This window comes from Streptopelia decaocto, assembly GCF_964273445.1.
Source record: "Streptopelia decaocto genome assembly, chromosome: 2".
In the NCBI taxonomy this organism is placed as follows: Eukaryota; Metazoa; Chordata; class Aves; order Columbiformes; family Columbidae; genus Streptopelia; species Streptopelia decaocto.
This window is the reverse complement of record NC_138655.1, coordinates 115,062,354-115,081,027: the sequence shown is the minus strand read 5'-3', so window position 1 is coordinate 115,081,027 and position 18,674 is coordinate 115,062,354. Positions and strand designations below refer to the sequence as shown.

General features: G+C 34.8%; 1 protein-coding gene across 3 annotated transcripts in view; it reads left to right on the top strand.

Annotated features, from left to right (window-relative positions):
• The window catches only part of BBS9 (Bardet-Biedl syndrome 9), a 338,602-nt gene that overhangs the window by 54,473 nt on the left and 265,455 nt on the right, over positions 1-18,674 (top strand). For 2 of the 3 annotated variants that reach the window (XM_082045334.1, XM_082045336.1), the window contains exons 11-17: positions 2,587-2,768; positions 6,417-6,493; positions 8,773-8,826; positions 11,843-11,945; positions 12,147-12,251; positions 14,350-14,364; positions 18,014-18,154. In XM_082045334.1, coding sequence (XP_081901460.1) covers positions 2,587-2,768; positions 6,417-6,493; positions 8,773-8,826; positions 11,843-11,945; positions 12,147-12,251; positions 14,350-14,364; positions 18,014-18,154 — 677 coding nt within the window. The remainder of the gene's footprint in view (positions 1-2,586; positions 2,769-6,416; positions 6,494-8,772; positions 8,827-11,842; positions 11,946-12,146; positions 12,252-14,349; positions 14,365-18,013; positions 18,155-18,674) is intronic. The other variant, XM_082045335.1, reaches the window with a different exon arrangement.

The following is an 18,674-nucleotide window of genomic DNA, read 5'->3' as shown; positions in this document are numbered from 1 at the left end:
GCTTTGCTGTGCCCATGGCCAGTATGGCGAGGTTCTTTGCAAACATTTGTCAAGCATTAAGCAAAGTCCTCTGCATTAGGTGTTATTTGCATACCCTACCAAGACTGCATTATGGTCCAAGTATTCAGAATAGTCTCTTTCCTTGCATTAGCCCAATGTGTTTGTTCCAGGTGCCATCCAGAATTCTGTAAATGTAGCACAGATGTGTGTTGTACAGATATTTTTGGATGTAGAAAACTAGGATGAGCAATTCTGCATGTATAACAATTCCAACAACAGACCCCATCCTTAGCAAGGAAACCAACTATAGCTGGCAATAAATATTCAAGCAGCCAGAGGAAGCAAGGACTCATGCTTAGTTCCACTGCCTCTCACTTTGGGTCCAGAGTTTACAATTTGCCAGAAAGAACAGATGCGAACTCCAAGCTCTCAGGTCACAAACAGGCTGTCACATTCACAGGAGGGCTGCTAACACAGGTACTGGATATGTAAGCTGAAAATCAGTATTAAGTCTTCTACTTTCTTAAAGTATTTGTTGGGGGAGACTTGGCATCTCCAGCCTTATGGTGCTCAGGAATAGAGCTTTCTATTACAGTTTGCTTAGTTTTTGTAGTGAATTTTAATATATGTTCAAAATTACAGTGGTGGCTGGAAGCTCTTCTGTGGCAATAGGAACAGGAGTCCCAAAAGAGATGACTATTTCTGTTTGAGATGAGCTTATAGGATATATAAGGGGAACTGTGTGTTTTGAGGCCTATTATGCGTGTTCCGTTTCAGAAGGCGGTTCAGATTTGCATGTTCCACCTGCAGCAAAGGGCTAGCTGGGGATGCCAGTTGTCCAAAAGAAACCCCAACCAGTTTCCATACATTTGTAGTTCAACCAGGAGATTTATTTCATTCACTGAGTAAAAATTACTTCCCATAGAAAGAGAATGCTCAAACTTGTCTGCAGAAACTACTTATTTGGATACTGCCCAGTGGAGTCTTCATTTCTGTATACAGTTATAATGTAACTGTACAGAGTTGAGATGATCTCAGTTACAGCATAGTTTTTCCAGAATATTTGATTACAGTTGTAAAACCAACACTCCAATTGTGGTCTTAGCATTCTGTGAAAAGGCATTTTGGATCATCCAGTTGGACCATCGGTTATCAAAATTAATTTGTGACACCTGTTTGACTTTGTAATTACTATTACCCTGGAAAATTTTGGAATGAGGTTTTTCCATCTGTATATACTGGAGCCATGCTACAAGACTACATAGGAAACCAGAAGAGAATTCCGTTTTTTCATATAGATATCTGGCTTTTAATGAGGATTGTGCTAGAGCAGGCACTTGAAAGGTGTCAGCATATGTACGTTAAAGGATTTTTTTGTTAATTCTTTATGAATTATAGCTTGAACACTTAGACAAATGAAGTGTTTTATGTGGCTTTGATTAGTGGGATAGTGTGTTAGGCTTTCTTATAAAAATTTAAGTCCTATATTTAAGGATTAAATTTGATCTGTCTTCGCTTTATATGACAGTTGTATTTGATGCAAGGCAATGTCTGCTATAAAAGTATGGCATAAGAGCAAATTATTGGTATGACTGTGTCACCTCATGATTATGAAATTAAATAAAAGCTTTTAATTTAATTAAGAGTAAGCATTTTAAAAAATAAACTGGAAGTTAAGCTTTCTCCTAACTTTTGCTGTTAACATCTATTGCTAGTCTTTCTTTACTGATCAGTTCCTCTGTTTAGGAATTCTTCAGGTTAAGCAAAATCTACTCCCTGTTGTCTCATAATTTGTTAAATACTTTCCTACATCTTGCATTTGTATCATACATGATCAGATAAACAAAATGGTGAGATTTTTGTAAGAGTAAATTCAATGAAGTATTGTTCCCTTGAGGGAAAAGAGACTATACTGTAGCTAATAAACTACTCATTTGTATTGATCCAGCGCTGTGTAAGGGGAATGTTATGGATCCATGTGGATACCTTTTGGAAAGATGCTGCAGGGAAGAGCCAGCCAGGGTTTGAAGCCAGCACAGTAGCTGCAGTAGCAGGCAAAGAAATGGGTTACGACAGCTACTGAAACCATCAAAGTCCTGCTGCTGTCTTCACAGTGAACACATTCCATCCATTAGTGGTTTCTTCTGTTGCATCCTTTCCCTTCCCTTGGTGTTCCATTTAGCTAAGTCTTGCTCCTGAATACCAACCTAAATATCCATACTTCGAAAAACTTAAGAAACAATTTTTGAATAAAACAAGGTTACAACTGTGCTGTCTACTCAGCTTGTTTGTTCTGACACTTTCCGTTACCTGTCTTGATTATACAGATTCTGAGATACTTGGGTGATGTTTTAGTCATCTGTCAAGCACAGGTGTAAATGCAATAAATGGGAGTAATATTAATAATCACATCTGAATTAAAGAATAAATATTTTTGTTTTCTGTTGGTCAAATAATCTAACTAACAACAGCAAGTTCTGTTATATTTGTAGATGGAACAGTAAAAGCAGCATAGATTCAATGTTATTGCTTTTGTGATTCGTCCCAGTTCCTCAATGAACTTTATTTTTTTTTTTTTAAATGCAGAGGCTTGAAGGGTGTTATAGTCACTCTGAGTGACGATGGTCATCTTCAGTGTTCCTACCTTGGAACTGATCCTTCAGTCTTCCAGGCTCCTAGAGTTGATTCTAGGGAAATAAACTATGAAGAATTCGATGCTGAAATGAAAAAGCTGCAGAAAAGCATCAAGGAGGCCACAAAAACACAAGGTATACTTCTCCCTTTTCTATAGTTGTACATACTTTTAACCACCTGAATTTCCTTTTAGCACTTTTATTTTCGTACTTTAACCATAATTACATTTCTGCAGGAAATCACAGAATCACAGAATGTTAGGAATTGGAAGGGACCTCAAAAGATCATCTAGTCCAATCCCCCTGCTGGAGCAGGAACACCTAGATGAGGTTACACAGGAAGGCATCCAGGCGGATTTTGAATGTCTCCAGAGTAGGAGACTCCACAACCTCGCTGGGCAGCCTGTTCCAGTGTTCTGTCACCCTCACTGAGAAGTTTCTTCTCAAATTTAAGTGGAACCTCCTGTATTCCAGTTTGTACCCATTGCCCCTTGTCCTATCATTGGTTGTCACCGAGAAGAGCCTGGCTCCATCCTCCTGACACTCACCCTTTATATATCTGTAAACATTAATGAGGTCACCCCTCAGTGTCCTCTTCTCCAAGCTAAAGAGACCCAGCTCCCTCAGCCTTTCCTCATTCCTTTCACACCAGGGTGCAGATAATTCTCACTAATGCAAAGGTTCAGAGAAAAAGCTGACAGTCCACATACTACCCAAAGGCAAGATGACTTAAGGAATTTCACAGCAACAGTCTGCTAAACTTTGGCTTCAGAGAGAGCAAAAGTATTGCCAAATTCTGTTTTATTATTACGAATGGCTTAAGTTATGCAATTAACAAAGAATGACTTTTGTTAAAGCAACTTTTCTGTTGCTTTAATTTCTTTCAAAAGCAATTGTATTTGAAGAACATAGTGAGAGATATCAAAGCCCAAATAACTAATCATGATAAATTCTGGAATTTACATACATTGCTAATAACTTGGATTGATTTTGTTCAAGTAAGGGCACATCATTTCTACAGAGATCCTTCAGAGTTTGTGTTTTCATAACTGAGTTTTTAAACAGTGTATCTGACTTGCATAGGGAATTGGAAGCATGTGATTTTACTGGAAACTACGGAAAAATCTTAGACAAATAGAAAGAACCAATTAAAATCTTTTCCTGATGATAGTTAGCAAATTCTTAAAATGCATTAAAGAAATAGTCATGGCTTTTTGTGTGAAAAACAGAGCAAAAGAGCTCACAGTTGAAATCCCTAAAAAAGAAGAAATTATTTATGTGTAGCTGTAAGCTTGATTCTACAACTCAAAAATTTCTAATTTTTGTTTTGTAATTGTATATAACTTTGTACATTATTATGACAGACTGATAAAAGGTGGTGGTTTTTTTTTTTTTTTTTTTTTAATTTTACAAATCTAATGATTGACTATTTAAGCATATAGATGTGGTTAAATTCCATTGATTTTTTTTTTTTTTTTTTTTTTTTTTTTTACCCTTCAGCCCTTTTTAATAAGTATTTTACAATTTTGTCTGGCTATTGTAACCAAAGGAAAGAAAAGCATGATGAAAGGAATAAATCCATTTGAAATGAAGCATCTTCTCAGTTTTAGCATATGTGTGGAAGATCTAAAGAGAGAGAAAGGAAACATAGCTGTCCTTTATAACTTTTCTAATAACTGTCATGGTATGACTTGTCAAGTATACTATGAATATTATTGATCTTTTCCCTATTCTCTCTTCCTCTTAATTTTTTTTTCTTCCTCAATCTTCCTAATATGAAGTGTTACAGTAGTGTTTTCAGATGAGTTTTTAAGAATGCTCTTTACGTTGTCGAGAGATGCTCCAATGATGTTGTGTTTGGCTTTATCTGGATGTAAAATTTTTGAGAAAACCTTTTTTACAACAGAACATTTTACTTATGAAGAATGCCTTTCAGTTTTGGATGTTTTGGCTTTGTTTAATTTTGCCCTTTTTGTTAGAACTTTAGCTAAATCTTAAAATACCTGCTAATCATGTCTAGTTGAATACAAAGCACTTTTGAACATTGGTCACCATTAAGTTAGTCCTAAGCATGACCTTTAAAATGAGCCATCGACTTTTCTGTCTTTTGAATTCACATTTGTACAGTAAGAGCTTATGTTGTTTTGAAAATATCTACCCTTATATGGAAATAATTTTTCTTTGTTTCATTTTGACTTCCAAACATGGAAGGTATTTAGAATTAGGTCATCATATAAAAAAAACCACCTTAGAGTAGTTATTTCCATTTGTATTTCTGTCCATTAAACTGTTGAACTTAAGCTGTTTTATACATTTTGAAGAATATGGATTTACATTATGAACTGATGAAATATTTTAAAATCATAACTGTTATACCAACTTAGTTGCATCAGTCGGGATGACATAAGTAGTTAAACATAGGTGTTTTGGCTCAGTTTAGTAGTAACAAAAAGCCAATGCTTGTATGTAAACTTTGGTTGTGATCTCTGTTGTATTTCTAACAGAAAAATGACTGTATGACAGAACTTGCATCATAGTTTGCTTGAAGAAGGAACCTGAAGAGAGTTGGTTAAGAAGGGATAGAAAAAGATCTTTTCTTATCTGTGGCAGTGGAATGGGTTGTGCTGAGATGTGTGTGGTTGTCAGAACCAGTTGTGTGCAATTGTGGCAGTTATGAAACAGGCATAGGCTTCTTTGGTAGGTGATATTGGAGGAATGTGGTTTGTTTTGCCTTTTTCTTGTAGTAAAGGGAGGTATATTTCTCTGAGCAAAAGAAAATGGATTTTCTGTCTTCTGTATTTTCTTCTTACAAAGAGATAATGTGCTGCCTACTAGTTCTGGGTCATTTTCAGGACCCTATGTGTAATAAAATTCTTGCAGCTTTCTGAACCTGCTCATGCTCTCAGTTATTCAGCTAATATGTTAATTTCCCCTTTACATAAGTCTTTTACTGTTTGTTACTTTAGGAACTATGCATTTCCTGTTTGGGTTTTTCTTTGTTTTCTGATGCGTTTAGTAGTAATAAATAAAAGTGCCTTTCAGATAATTGCAAATTCCGTAGAGCTGGACTTCTGGACTCTTAAGAGGAGATTATGTAATTTCTCATGGTCTTTAAGTGCCTAGTTTTTAATCCTTACAACCTTTGTACATTTGTGAATCTGTATAAGGTTTTATATCATGGGTATATATGAGTTCGTAGCATTCTTTCCCTTGTATGTTGACAGTCCTGGAAAACGTCAGGTAGTATATTGTAACCAAGTGCCGTATAATGTTCTGTACATAAAACTTTTGTATACCTTTTTACGCACAGGAATTTTTAAGATCTATTTTAATTTTACACTATTAGTCACTGAATCTTTCTGTGTCTGTTATATTAATTATCAAATTATTTACATGAAAGATCCATGAGATGTGCAGTGTGTATTTTGGAGATGGTTATTTCTTATAGGTGTCTCAGTATACGCATGTGAAGACAGAAGTTAAAATTCCATGCATTCGCTGAAGATCATGGATAGTAGGTGTGAAATCTTGTTATAGAAGGCCTCTAAGTCCTTTTCTATACATGAATCAGAAATCCAGAATGAGGTCCAGTTTTAGGTTGTCTGTAGAAATCTTATAAAATTTGGAAGTTTCTTTGGTCAAAAATCATATACATTGTTATTTTTTCCTGCACACTAGTTGGTGTTATGATGTAAGTTTGAAACTTGATGTTGTTGATATTGTGTTGTTGTGATAGCCTCACGTTTGTTAAAGGAGAGCTGATTTACTTCTTTTTTTTTTTAGATATTTTGCCCAAATCTGAAAAACACAGAAAGTTAATTGTTACAGCAGAAGTTTCGCCTGATTTGGATGCAGAATCTGTATGTACCTGTATAAAAAGGAAATCACTCTGAAAACATTGATTTCATACATGAGTAAATAACAGTTAATCATGGATAGTGATTGTTGCCTGTTTATATTTGTGGGACTGAGCTTCTGCATAGCCCCCAGTTATCCATCAATTAGAATGCACTTCTGTTAATGACTTTAATTAGAATTATTAAAATTATTTAATATCTTCTGTCTGGGGACCTTTAGATTCTTGGCTAAGCAAACTTAAGTGAAAGAGAACTTAGAATCATTTGTAATGGTGAGCAGTTAATAATATGAGGGAAACAGTAGAAGTGTCACCCTGTGGATAGTTTAAAGATAGAATATACAAACCATGCATTGTAAGAAATAATCTTTCTTTGGCAAGGCATCATTGCAACCTAATTAGTTTATTCATCTTGTATGCCTATGTACTTTATAAAAATAAATTCAAATTAAAACACAAGAGAGCTAATAGCGTCTCAAAACATTTCACTTTAACACTTCAGAAAATACTCATTGCACTAGAACATCTGTAATTAGTCATTTCTGCCCACTAATTTCTGCAAAACTGATTTTGAGGGCTACTTACTGTTTAAAAAATATACAAGGAGCTGCTTTTTAATATTTTTAGCTATATATTTGATATATTTATTTAAACTCTGTTATTATTACTACTGCTATTACTATTATTCTTTAAAAAAGAGACCTCTTCATAATGCATGCTAATGTCCTAGCGTTTGTCTGTGGAAAAAAGGACAGTGTGTCATGGTCTTAGCTAGCTGCAGTAATCTGTTTACCACACTTAGAACTGCTAGATCCATAGGATGCTCTAATGCTGCTTTGCTCATTTGCTCAACCTTCCAGGTGCAAATGGGCTGTTTCATGTAAGTAACTCGGTATCAGCTGAACCATGGCCTTGAATCTTTATTTTCCAAGGCTGTCCGTATATGTCAGTTACCTGTGTGGTAGGCTCTGCTGGAGATTCCTTCAGTAGCCATCTAGAAAGCAAAAATATTACAGTTTATGCGGAAGGATTAACTCAGCAAATGTAGGAACAATTTTTGGGCTTCTGCAGTGATCTTGGAACCTGAAGAGAGTTGCTACAGGCTTGCAGATACTACTTCAGTGTTTGTGAAAAGATTTAAATTGCTATGTGTGTGGTGAAAGCAAAGAGGATATAGGTGTGTTAAAATGGATTAGATAAGCAAGTGGAGAACCATTCTGGTTATTTGACACCACCTCTTGTGTCTGGCCTCTGATCCAGGAAGTCCAGCTGATTTCTGAAAGCTGAATAAGGTGAGGATCAATCTCTTTGCACCCCTGCTGTGGCTTCAGGGTCAACTGCTGGTCACCAGAGACAGTGGGCATGGCAAACCAGTATGAAAGTAGCTACACTTTTTTCAACGAAAAAGATACACAGTGTACAAAGGGAAGGACTATTTCTAGAACCAGAGAGCCTACCAACTTTCTGACTTCTTGGGAACTTTGCGGATGTGGACCTTATACTGGCATGTTGGGATGAAAAGGAGGGTGGGTGGAGGACATCAGATTATTCTTAATTTACTCTTTTATTATGAGAAGGTGTAAGTTCAAGTCAGTAATTTGCTATTATAGCAGAAGTGAAGTGTTTCCTTAAAATAATATAGTTTAAACAAACAGGAACTTTTTTTTTAAACTGTAGGGACTGACCTATTACAAAATGAAATATAAGCACAAAATAAGATATTGAAATAGACTGCAAGGTCAGGATTGATTTAGAATTAGGTGGAATTGCCTGTTGAAAAAGAAATTAGCAGAAGTAGCAAGATATCTGCTATAATTTTCTTTTGAAGTTCAAAATATATTTCTGATTATAAGATAGTGTGTAGTGATTTTTATAGTACAAACTATGGTATGTATACAATATATTAGCAGATTGGAAGTCACCTTTCCCTGCTGAATAACAGAAGGTATTTCCAGAATTTAAATAAATATACAGTGGAAAGTAGTGTGCCAAACAAAGCATTTTCAAATTTTCATATATACATCAAAGTGTATTAGTTTCTTATGTACCCAACATTCATGACCTTTTGCTATCCTTTTTACAGGGAATTTCAAGCAGAGGCTTTACATTTTCAGAGGGAACTCAGAAATGTATTTTGTGTATTTTAATCTGTCATAGGAATGATAAGTACTTTACTGTTAATTCCCTGTTTACCAAGTTGATGGTAGGAAAGTACTGTTGCATTAATTGTGTCCACTCATTCATCATATTGAATTTACTCTGTTTTCATCTTTTTCTTCACAGCAAGCCATTGACAGTGAGGTAAAAGCAGAGGCAGTACCATCAGTGACAGTAAAGGTACTGTGCCTAACTCAAACAGTAGCATTCAAAATTAGTGGTGGCAAATTTAAACAGACCTGTCACTTTCTGTATATTTCACTTCGATCATGAAAATGAGTAATGTTTGAAATGCAATATATATGTAATTTTTTTTCTCCTTAATATAACAAGGTGTCATTCTAGCAAGCCTTCTACCAAAGTCAGAAAGTGATTGGAGTTTGATAGGCTTATCAAGAAGCAGACACAAAAACATGATTAGGATGGAAGTTGTTTTCGAAGTTATAAGAATAATTTTTCCAATGCATTTCAAAGGGAATAAATATCTGGTTACTCAAAATGTGAAGTTTATTATCTTCAGCTGCCTTTTTAGTTGTCAATAAACAAAAATAGACTTTCTTTTGTAAAAAGACTTTCACCGCTTTTGCTAGTGAAAAAAAAAAATGCTAGAAAAATCTAACTTGAAAATTGACATCATTGCAGTCCTCCATAAGAGCTGCTGCCTTTAAGTGATTCTAAAGAAAATGTATGTGTGCACATGCATATGTGTGCAAGTGGAGTTTCTCCGTAGTATTGCCTAAAAAGGATAATGATTTTCATTTCTGAGTTTGAGAGTATCTTTTAGGAATATCAGTGGAACCTTATTTTTGAGAACCCTCCATCCTGAGAGAAAAGTTCAGCGGGTAACTGGACTATTTGTTGAACCAGATTCCATTACACTACTGTGGTTTAGTTGTACTCAGTCCAACAAATTTATCTGCATTTTTAAATGCTAAAATGATACAGGGTAAAATCTTAATCCTAATAAAGTCTGTGACAGTTTTGCTCAATGCAGTTCAGATGAATGACACTGGACTTTGAATCAGGCTGTTTGTGAAAATTAGGGTACCTTAAAATATATAATGTAAATTTAAGTTACCTCCAGACAAAGTTATGAATTGATCAGCTTTTAGTTTACATTGGAGCCAATATATTGTATAAGTGAGTTATTACAGAGTAAAGTATTGTGTTCATAGTTGCCAAATTCAAGTTTTGGAGAATGTTTATGATTTTAGTGTTGGGAACTTGGGTAACTCCTGTTGTTCTCCCTCATCTGCTCATTGCTATTGTAAGATCAATGACAAACACTTTAAAATGACTATGGAGGTGTTTATAGAGTTGGAAATCTTTCTTTTCCATTTTCTTGTTTAGAGATCCTATACCTTCTAATAAAACAAAAATAGTAAGTGTAGGTGTTATCATGCATTTGGTTCTTTCCAGAATATTTTTTCCTGTGAAAAGTTCAATTAACTGATCTTCGTATGTCTCCATTCTAATTAATTGCAGTTGATGGAAGAGTCCTTTTGATTAATGGATTAAACTCTTCAATATTTACAAAGTTATAAGCATTGGTTCCTGTGAAAGTAAGAAATACTTGTACATGGTGGTTGCATGTTATGGCTCCTGTCAGAGTAATTTGAACTTAACCACTGAATTTGGACAAGTTGAGAACAAATGGGATAAATGTTAAAATTAAATATTTTCTTGAGTTGTACAACTGCAACCAGTGTGTAAATGCCTACCTTACATGTCTTCTGCAAAGTAGGTAATGTTACCAGTGAATATTATTTGGCATTGTAATGGTGATCATTGTACCAAAAAAATCTGCAGGCAGTGCATTGTGTTCTAAACCAAACTTCCATAATTTGTGACACTTACTTTTCTATTAAAAACTTAATTTTTAAATTTAATTATGCACCAGTGACAGGCCTTTCTGAAGAGTTTTAATAAAATCAGGTACTTTTGACAAAAGGTTCTGGATAAGAGAATTATTCACTTCAGGCTCCTGTGTGCACCACAAAGCCAAACATAACTGAGAAATGCACTGAAGTAGCATTTTCCTGTAACTTTAACTGTCACTGTCTTAATTATAAATTCTGAAGTGTGCAGTCTCATATCTGCATGTTTTCAGTTCATTTAACTGGCATAGCATCTGTAAGGCTATTGTTTCCGTGTTCATTGTTCATCTTATTGAGATTCTGGCTTCAGAAAATGGGGCAAAGTTTACCTGATGTATGTGCATCTACTTGAGTTAGACATGATCTTTCCTTGGTAGCATTAAGAGCGATGGATGGTCTGAGGACTTGTTTACAGCCTAAATGTATGGTTAAGCCAAAATAAATGTTGATGTTAATTCTCATAAAGCAGTCAAACTTCCTAACACTTGAGTAATTTTATAACTAATAATATTTTCTGAAACTGATTTAACCTGGCTGTGAGCTCCTTGGTAAACCAGCAATATAAGCCAGATGATAATAGATAGCAGATATGCTCTATGTATATGCAGACCACATTCAGATTTCGATCACGACTATACTTTCATTTAAGATCTGAGCTAAGGGCATTCTTTTGATATCCATTGCTTTTTGCAGAGAAACAAGTGCCTACAACAGAAGCAACCAGTGTCACTCCAGGTTTATGGTTAGGTCAGCTCTCATAACCTAGCATTGCAGTTGTGCTGGGTAATCCTGTATATTGAATTTTAGAATTTGTTTGCAGTGAACAATCAAATAGAACTTGACTCTGAAGTTATTCAGAAGACTGTGAGTTTGTGAGTTTGTCTTTGCAGTTAAAGGATGTAATTTCTTTGGTTAGCATTTTTTAAAATTATTATTATTATTCTTTTTACTTTAGTCACCTGAAAGAGGTAACATGTTATTTACATTAGAACAAATGCATGTGACACTTGGAAAATATTAAAATTTTAATTAACACTTCAATATTAGCTTGTCTTAGGTTAAAATGACAAAGAACATGAGAAATCCCCTCAGTTTTTTGTAGCCTTTCAAGTTATTGTGTTTTATTATTGGCTGTAAGTAAATAAGAAGTGTAAAAGGAAAATACTGATTTCAAAGTTGAAATTTTGAATTCTGAAACATTGTTGCTGAATTGCTTTTTACAAGTTTTTAATATCTTTTTGCTGGTTATGTTTGTTTTCTGTTATACAGTGATCAATTTCTTGCTGCCTTTAAATACTCCTCTATGTCACTTGTTTTAGGTAACAATACAGAGCAGAGTGACTGCACAGAAACCAAACCTGGTAGTATGTGTACAAGCTCCATTAGCAGTGACCTGTGATCAGTTCTTCTTGGATGATCTAGGTAAATTATTATAGTACCGTTACATTTGTGTCATGTTACTTTTTTCCTGAGAATCTTTGAAAACATGTCCAGTGATTTGATAAATGTGAACTGATGGAAACAACTATCATAGTTTAGTAGAATGTTTCCCAAAACGCTAGAAAATATGTTGCTTTCATTTGGATGCTCCTATTACTTGATTTAATTTTGCATTGTTTTTAGAACCAGATGCATCTGAAACTGTGGTCCTGTCTGTCTTTTTGAAGGGGAATTGTGCTCCATCAGAACTTGAAGGAAATTGTGTGGTTTCATATAATACACCAACAGGTAAGCCATTGGAGATTTCAACTTGTTTTGCCTTTTTTGAGGTCTCTTTCTTTACATATTTCTTATAAAATTTCCTTTGAAATACATTACAGGCAGCATTAATTAAAGAAATAATGTCCATCAGAGTCTAGTCTTCAGTTTTAGTTAATATTTTATATAGCATTATTAAGTTATCTAATTGGTTTTGAAGAGGTAAGATCATGTGCTTATGGCAGGGGAAGCAGCTGTACAAGCTTTCCCACCCTGTCCTATCAATTCACTTCTGTGCTGCCTTTTAAGGGACCAGCTCCTCAAGTGAGAAGTTAATTACATCTTTATGACTATTCAGCCTTCTGGGCTGCCAACAAATGTGACAATAACTGCCTTGCTACAGAGGAGGAGATTTGAATAAGCATTGGGTGTGATTATTCCTCACTTCCCTTTTAACAAGGGAACATACTCATTTTAAACAAATGAAGTAATCCAAAGTAATAGAAACTAAGTCATTCTGGTTTATTATGCCCTAACAACCCTAGTGATAGAATATGTAAATTTACCCTGCTACCCATTACCGATGACTGATTAGCTCAGTTTTCTGCACACAGCCCTGTGAATTTGTCAGGCTACTGAGAAACTGTGTTTAGGCAGGGCTTCCATGTTAAGTTAAATGCAGCATAAACCAGTTTAAACTGTCTGTTCTTCTCACTGCTTGGCTTTGCTTCTGCATCTCCTCCCCTGTTGTGCTCACACAATCAACAGTTATTTCTCAGCCAGATTTGCTGATTTGTTTCACTGTGCAAACACAGGCCTGTGCCAGCACAAATGGAAAGGTGACATGGAGTGGACTGGCATCAAAGACATGCATGTGGAGTTAGGGCTTCTGTGAAGGGTGGTGGTCTTGAGTACCTTATCCTGTGTAGACACTTTTATTTAAGCTTTTACTTCACATCACTTCTCACTTGAACCATTGTGTTTATGTTGATAGTCTGTGTGATGATAGAAATGTTTATTTCTAGCCAAAACTTGAACTCGTGTTTTTAAAGAAATCTCACCCTCTTTAGACGAGTCTTGCAGGTATGTGCAGAGGATGAGGGAGAGAAGGATGCTCCTCCCTTTTTCTTGAGAGCCCACACAAACAGCCTACACAACTTCAGTCCCTTTGTGCGATGACCCTGCTTGTTCCTTGTGAATGAGATGCAGTACTTTCATAACTGTCCAGCTTAGTGATGTGGCTTTAGACATGTTTTGTGGTACAACCATATAGGCAGTATACTTTTGAGTATCTTGGATCCTCTGATTTTGAAAACTTGCTTTTTGTTTTGCTTCTGTGATTTTGCTTTGCAAGACCAGAGTATCAAATTTAAAGGGTATTTCTCACCAGCAAATTAATGTATTATTTCTTTCAGGTGATGCTAGTTAAGCTTACACTTACATTTTATATTAGGTTGGATTTTGCAAGCCTTTTGGTTAGGGAAGTAAAGAAATACGGTATCTTAACTATGATTGATTGTTTATATGCAATTAAAAAAAATCTCCAGAAGACATGAGGTCTAACAGAGTTTGGGAACTGTAGAAGAAATTTTAGAAACTTACCTTTAACAGTAGAAGTTGGAGAACTTCTAAATAAAGAAGCATAATTAAGGCCTTGCTAAATTTTTGGATATTCATTTAAATTATTAAGCTGGGATAATTCTTTTCAATTACATACAAATAGCAGTGTTACTTGTACAAGGCAATAAAATTCTTAAGTGTAATATACTAGTAAACAAAAATCAAGTGCCTTTGTAACTTCAATTTGTCTGAATAGGGACTTTTTCCTCTTTTGTTTTTTAAGATATCCAGATTTGTGGCCAAATCAGTCTTCAGTGTATCTCTGTGGGATTCATACAGCTGAAGGTTAATGAGTCACTCAGTTGGATGAGATTGCACTATTGATGAATGTGGTCTCATGTCTGGGCTTTGGCTAGTATTACGTCTTTATGCATTGTCTACTTAGCAAATGTGGCTTAAGTTCTTTAAAACCTGTTACTACTTTTCCCTTTTATCTTGACTAGCATCTTATGTATTCTTTTTTTTTTTTTTTTTTTTTTTTTTTGTCCCATTGCTGGTTATATGGCAGAGTTCAATCCTGAAGGTGAGTAAATGGAAAGTGCAAAGATAGAATGGTTTTAGAGTGACAGCATATGCTGAATAAAGCAGATTTGGAAGGGAGCTGTGATTTTACTTATTATTTCTATAAGTTATTATTATCATCCTTGATTTGATGCTATGAAGAGGTGGATATCTGAGAAAATTGAAAGTAAATGAGGCTTAGACATAAAAAGACAATTGCTCATGGGGAAAAATAGAAAGTAGTAAAGATATCTTGGTGATCACACAGAATCAAAGAGTCACAGAACGTTAAGGATTGGAAGGGACCTCAAAAGATTATCCAGTCCAACCCCCCTGCTGGAGCAGGAACACCCAGATGAGGTTACACAGGAAGGTGTCCAGGCGGATTTTGAATGTCTCCAGAGAAGGAGACTCCACAACGTCGCTGGGCAGGCAGCCTGTTCCAGTGCTCTGTCACCCTCACTGAGAAGAAGTTTCTTCTCAAATTTAAGTGGAAACTCTTGTGTTCCAGTTTGTACCCATTACCCCTTGTTTTACAATTGGTTGTCACTGAGAAGAGCCTGGCTCCGTCCTCGTGACACTCACCCTTTTTATATTTGTAAATATTAATAAGGTCACCCTACAGTCTCCTCCTAAAGAGACCCAGCTCCCTCAGCCTGATGTATATTGCACTTTCTCATATGTAACAGAAATTTTGCAAGGTATTAAGTGCCTTGTGCATTGAGATTGAAAATGGAAAACACAATTATATGTTCTTTACCATATTTTTAGGGTTTTTTTTCGAGTTTCAGCAAGTATTTAGGCAGCTAAATTATAGCTTTTTTGGTGCAACTGAAACAGCTATTAAGGATTTGCAGCTAATGCCATACTGTTTGGACTGAGTAGCTCTGGGAATTAAGTCACTTAACATCTCTTCATTCCAATTCTTTTTGGAAACGTCTTATTCAAGGCTAAAAGGCTGCTTTCTAACTGAGAATACCAGCAGTACAAAACCTAGCTGTGCTTGTGGTAGATATTTGCAAAAGGTACAATTGAAAAACAAAACAAGACTGGAAAGTTAGGTTATGTATAGGAAGACTAAAAAGAGAGAAGGGTAATTTTACAATGTAGTTGTGTACATGTGTTGAAAAAATACAGTCCTTGTAGGAGATATTTCACTAACTTAAAAAATATATATTGAACACAAATTCCCTCACATTTTGGGAAGGGGGAAAAAGTTGCTTGTCATAGATTTAGAGAGAACTGAAAGGGTGTTTTCAGTTTTGCCGTTTTCCTAAACAAATGTATACATATAGATGTATACATATTTGAGTCTTGCTTTTCAATACATATGCTCTTACGAGCATACTAATTGAAGTAATAGAGTAGATAGCTTTGTTAATGATTCTCCCCCTTTCTGGTTTCTGGATATTTCAGGGGACCTTAAGGTGCCGTACAGGAAACAGATGCTTGAACCATCTCAATAGAATACTATTCTTGGCAAGAATAGCTATCACCATGTGGCAGATTTCTGCTATACAAAGTGATTTTTAAAATTATTAAAAAACAGAGTAAATATATCAGTAAGCTATATAAAATAAGTGTATTTAATTTGAAAGGGTAACATTCTAAAAATGAAGATTTGGAGTTTGTTTTAAGAAATTTCTACTCAAGATGAAAACATGATGTTGAAGAAAGTACTGTGGAGCACAGAATTATCTGGGACAAAATTTACTTGGGTTACTGTGAGTTGCACTGGATTAGTTAAGTTTAGGGACATCAATACCAGAAAAAGTATAAATTATCTGATTATTTAATACCATTTTAATATTAATTTATTATTTTAATATCCTTTTAATATTAATTTAATAATCAGAGATCTGAGCTTTAATGTTTAGTTTTAGTTTGAACTTTATCTGAAACATTGAAAAATTATGTTTATGATGAGGCAGACTGAGAACAGACTATCTAGGAAAAGCTGGTTTGAAACAAGAAGAAAAACATCTTGGTTTAAATAAAAATATTTCAAAATATTTTTGGCTAGTTTTGTCACTAATTTTTTCCTGTTGACAAGTCTTCATGTTTAAGTGCAATAATAAGATGTTTGTGTTTTGTTGTCATCAAGAAAATATTTTAATTTTCCCATCAGATGATGAAGATATGGTTGAGTGAATCATTCTGAAAGGTCGTAGGTTTGTTGTCAAGTATTTTTTCAGGAATTTTCTTTGGAACCCAGAGAGATCCTAGTTTTTAGGACCTGTCCTCAAAATGGGCTTTCTGCTTGTTTTACAATGATTTGTTTTGTTTTGTTTTGTTTTTTTTTTTACAAATTGCTGCAGAGTAGTTACTTGAAGGCATTATCTGCCAGCCAAAAGAACTATTGAATTGACAATGAGAGGGATGGATCTGAGCCTTCTAGTAACATTTTTCCCCTGATATGAGTATTAGAAATAATTTTTCACTTGAAGGGATCCGCCAAGCAACAAAGTTGTGAGCAAAAAAGGTTGCTTGGATCACTGTTGACTGGTTGAGGTCTATTTTTATACTAACCTGCTAAGCTTACATGACTGATAACTTTTCATGACTTTTCTGTCTCCATATAATCCATGACAGTAACTTACTCTATTATCTCTAAAAATGTACTTTGTTAAATTCTGCTGAGGTGGGTGTTGGGGTTAGTGTTTGAGTTTCATGGATTATTTGGGAGAGAATGAGTGATTGCTGCTATGACATCAATACTGTTCTCAATGAGATGAGTATTGGTGCCTGTAGTGATGTCTGTATTCAAACAAAACAAGGTTTCACTGTTAGTTGCTTCATCAGAAAATCCTCCTCAAAAAACCCATAATCTGGCTGCCCAACTGTGCAAGAACTCTGTATTTCGTAGCAACTAGCCCTTTTTGCCTTTCACATAAAACATAATGGCAATTTCTGACTTGCCAGCAATTTTAAACGTTTCTATTTGAGCAAATATTGTACTCATTCTACTAAACATATTTCCTAATGTTAGTGTTAAAACTTCCTCTTTCCTCTTGCACCATTCTGATAAAATTGCGTATTATATTAGATCCCAATACCAAAGGTAGGATGCAGTTTGTTCTACAGTTCTGTTTTATTATGATGCAGTGAGTTGAAAGATAGAATTTCACATACCTTTGAGTAATAATCTCTGTTAGATACATTTTTTTTTTTCTAAGCCAAAGCCTCTGACTGATTATATGAAGGTTGCCTGGATGTTATTTAAGGGTATAAAAAAAGAGTGAAAGTGTTCTTCTTAAAAAGGATTTAGTTTGTGATATTCCTGATGAAAACGTACATGCTTCAGTTTTGTTTAAAAGTATCAGGAGTAATTACACAGGTATAGTCTATATTAAAGTAGAATTGTTTGTCTAGTATTAAATGAAATGTTGATCTTTATTGCATGGTAATTGGTGTAAATACAGGTATGCAGTGGAATGGCTAGTAACTCTTGCTTTCCCATTCATTTGAAAAGGTAATTAAAAATATTCAAATTTAAACTTATTTTAAGTAGAAAATTTAACAAAAATCTAGAGTTTCATGTGGTTTTTGTTTTAATGTATTTCTTACTTGTGTTAAAAGTATCTTGTTATACCTCTTTGAGGACAGCAGTATGAAGTATCTTGTATTCAGGAGATGGATACAAAAAATGAATCTCTGTTCTTTCATTTTAGGAGTACTGAATGTTGCACAGTGTAACTTCAGGCTGCCTTTGCGGTTAGTTTGCTTTCCAGCTCAACCTTCAAAAGCAGCAAACCACAAGCTAACGATTGATACCAATAAACCTCCCATCAGTTTTCTCACCATTTTTCCAGGTAAGTCTTTGATTTTATCCATAATAGGTGATGTGTCAGTAACTTCCACAGGAATTGCTTGTCTGTCCAAAGTAATGAGGTACTTAACAAAGCTAATGTTAAAATGTTTAAAAAGTATATTTTAAAATAAATGATGGCATAATATTTCAATAATAGTCCATCTGGGCTAGTATATCTGTCTCTGGCAATACTGCAGATTTCTTTACACAGGGGACATGATATAGATCAAATTTTGATGTATCCAGAAAATCATTTTACATAAAATCACATCAATGGTGTTGTAATTGGGAAAACATGGGCATTCCTTTAAAAAAAGTTAAGCGGGGCAAATAAAAAGTGGTAAATCTTGTATGTAAGGGGTACAGTTGCTCTGGAGGAAGATTTGTGGAGTTCTTGATATATCATTTTGGAGCTGATCTTATTTAATTGTTTCATTAGTTTTCTTGGATTAAGAAAAATATGTACTCAGAGATATTTTCTGATGCAGAAACCTGATCTACATTTTATATTCAGGAGAATA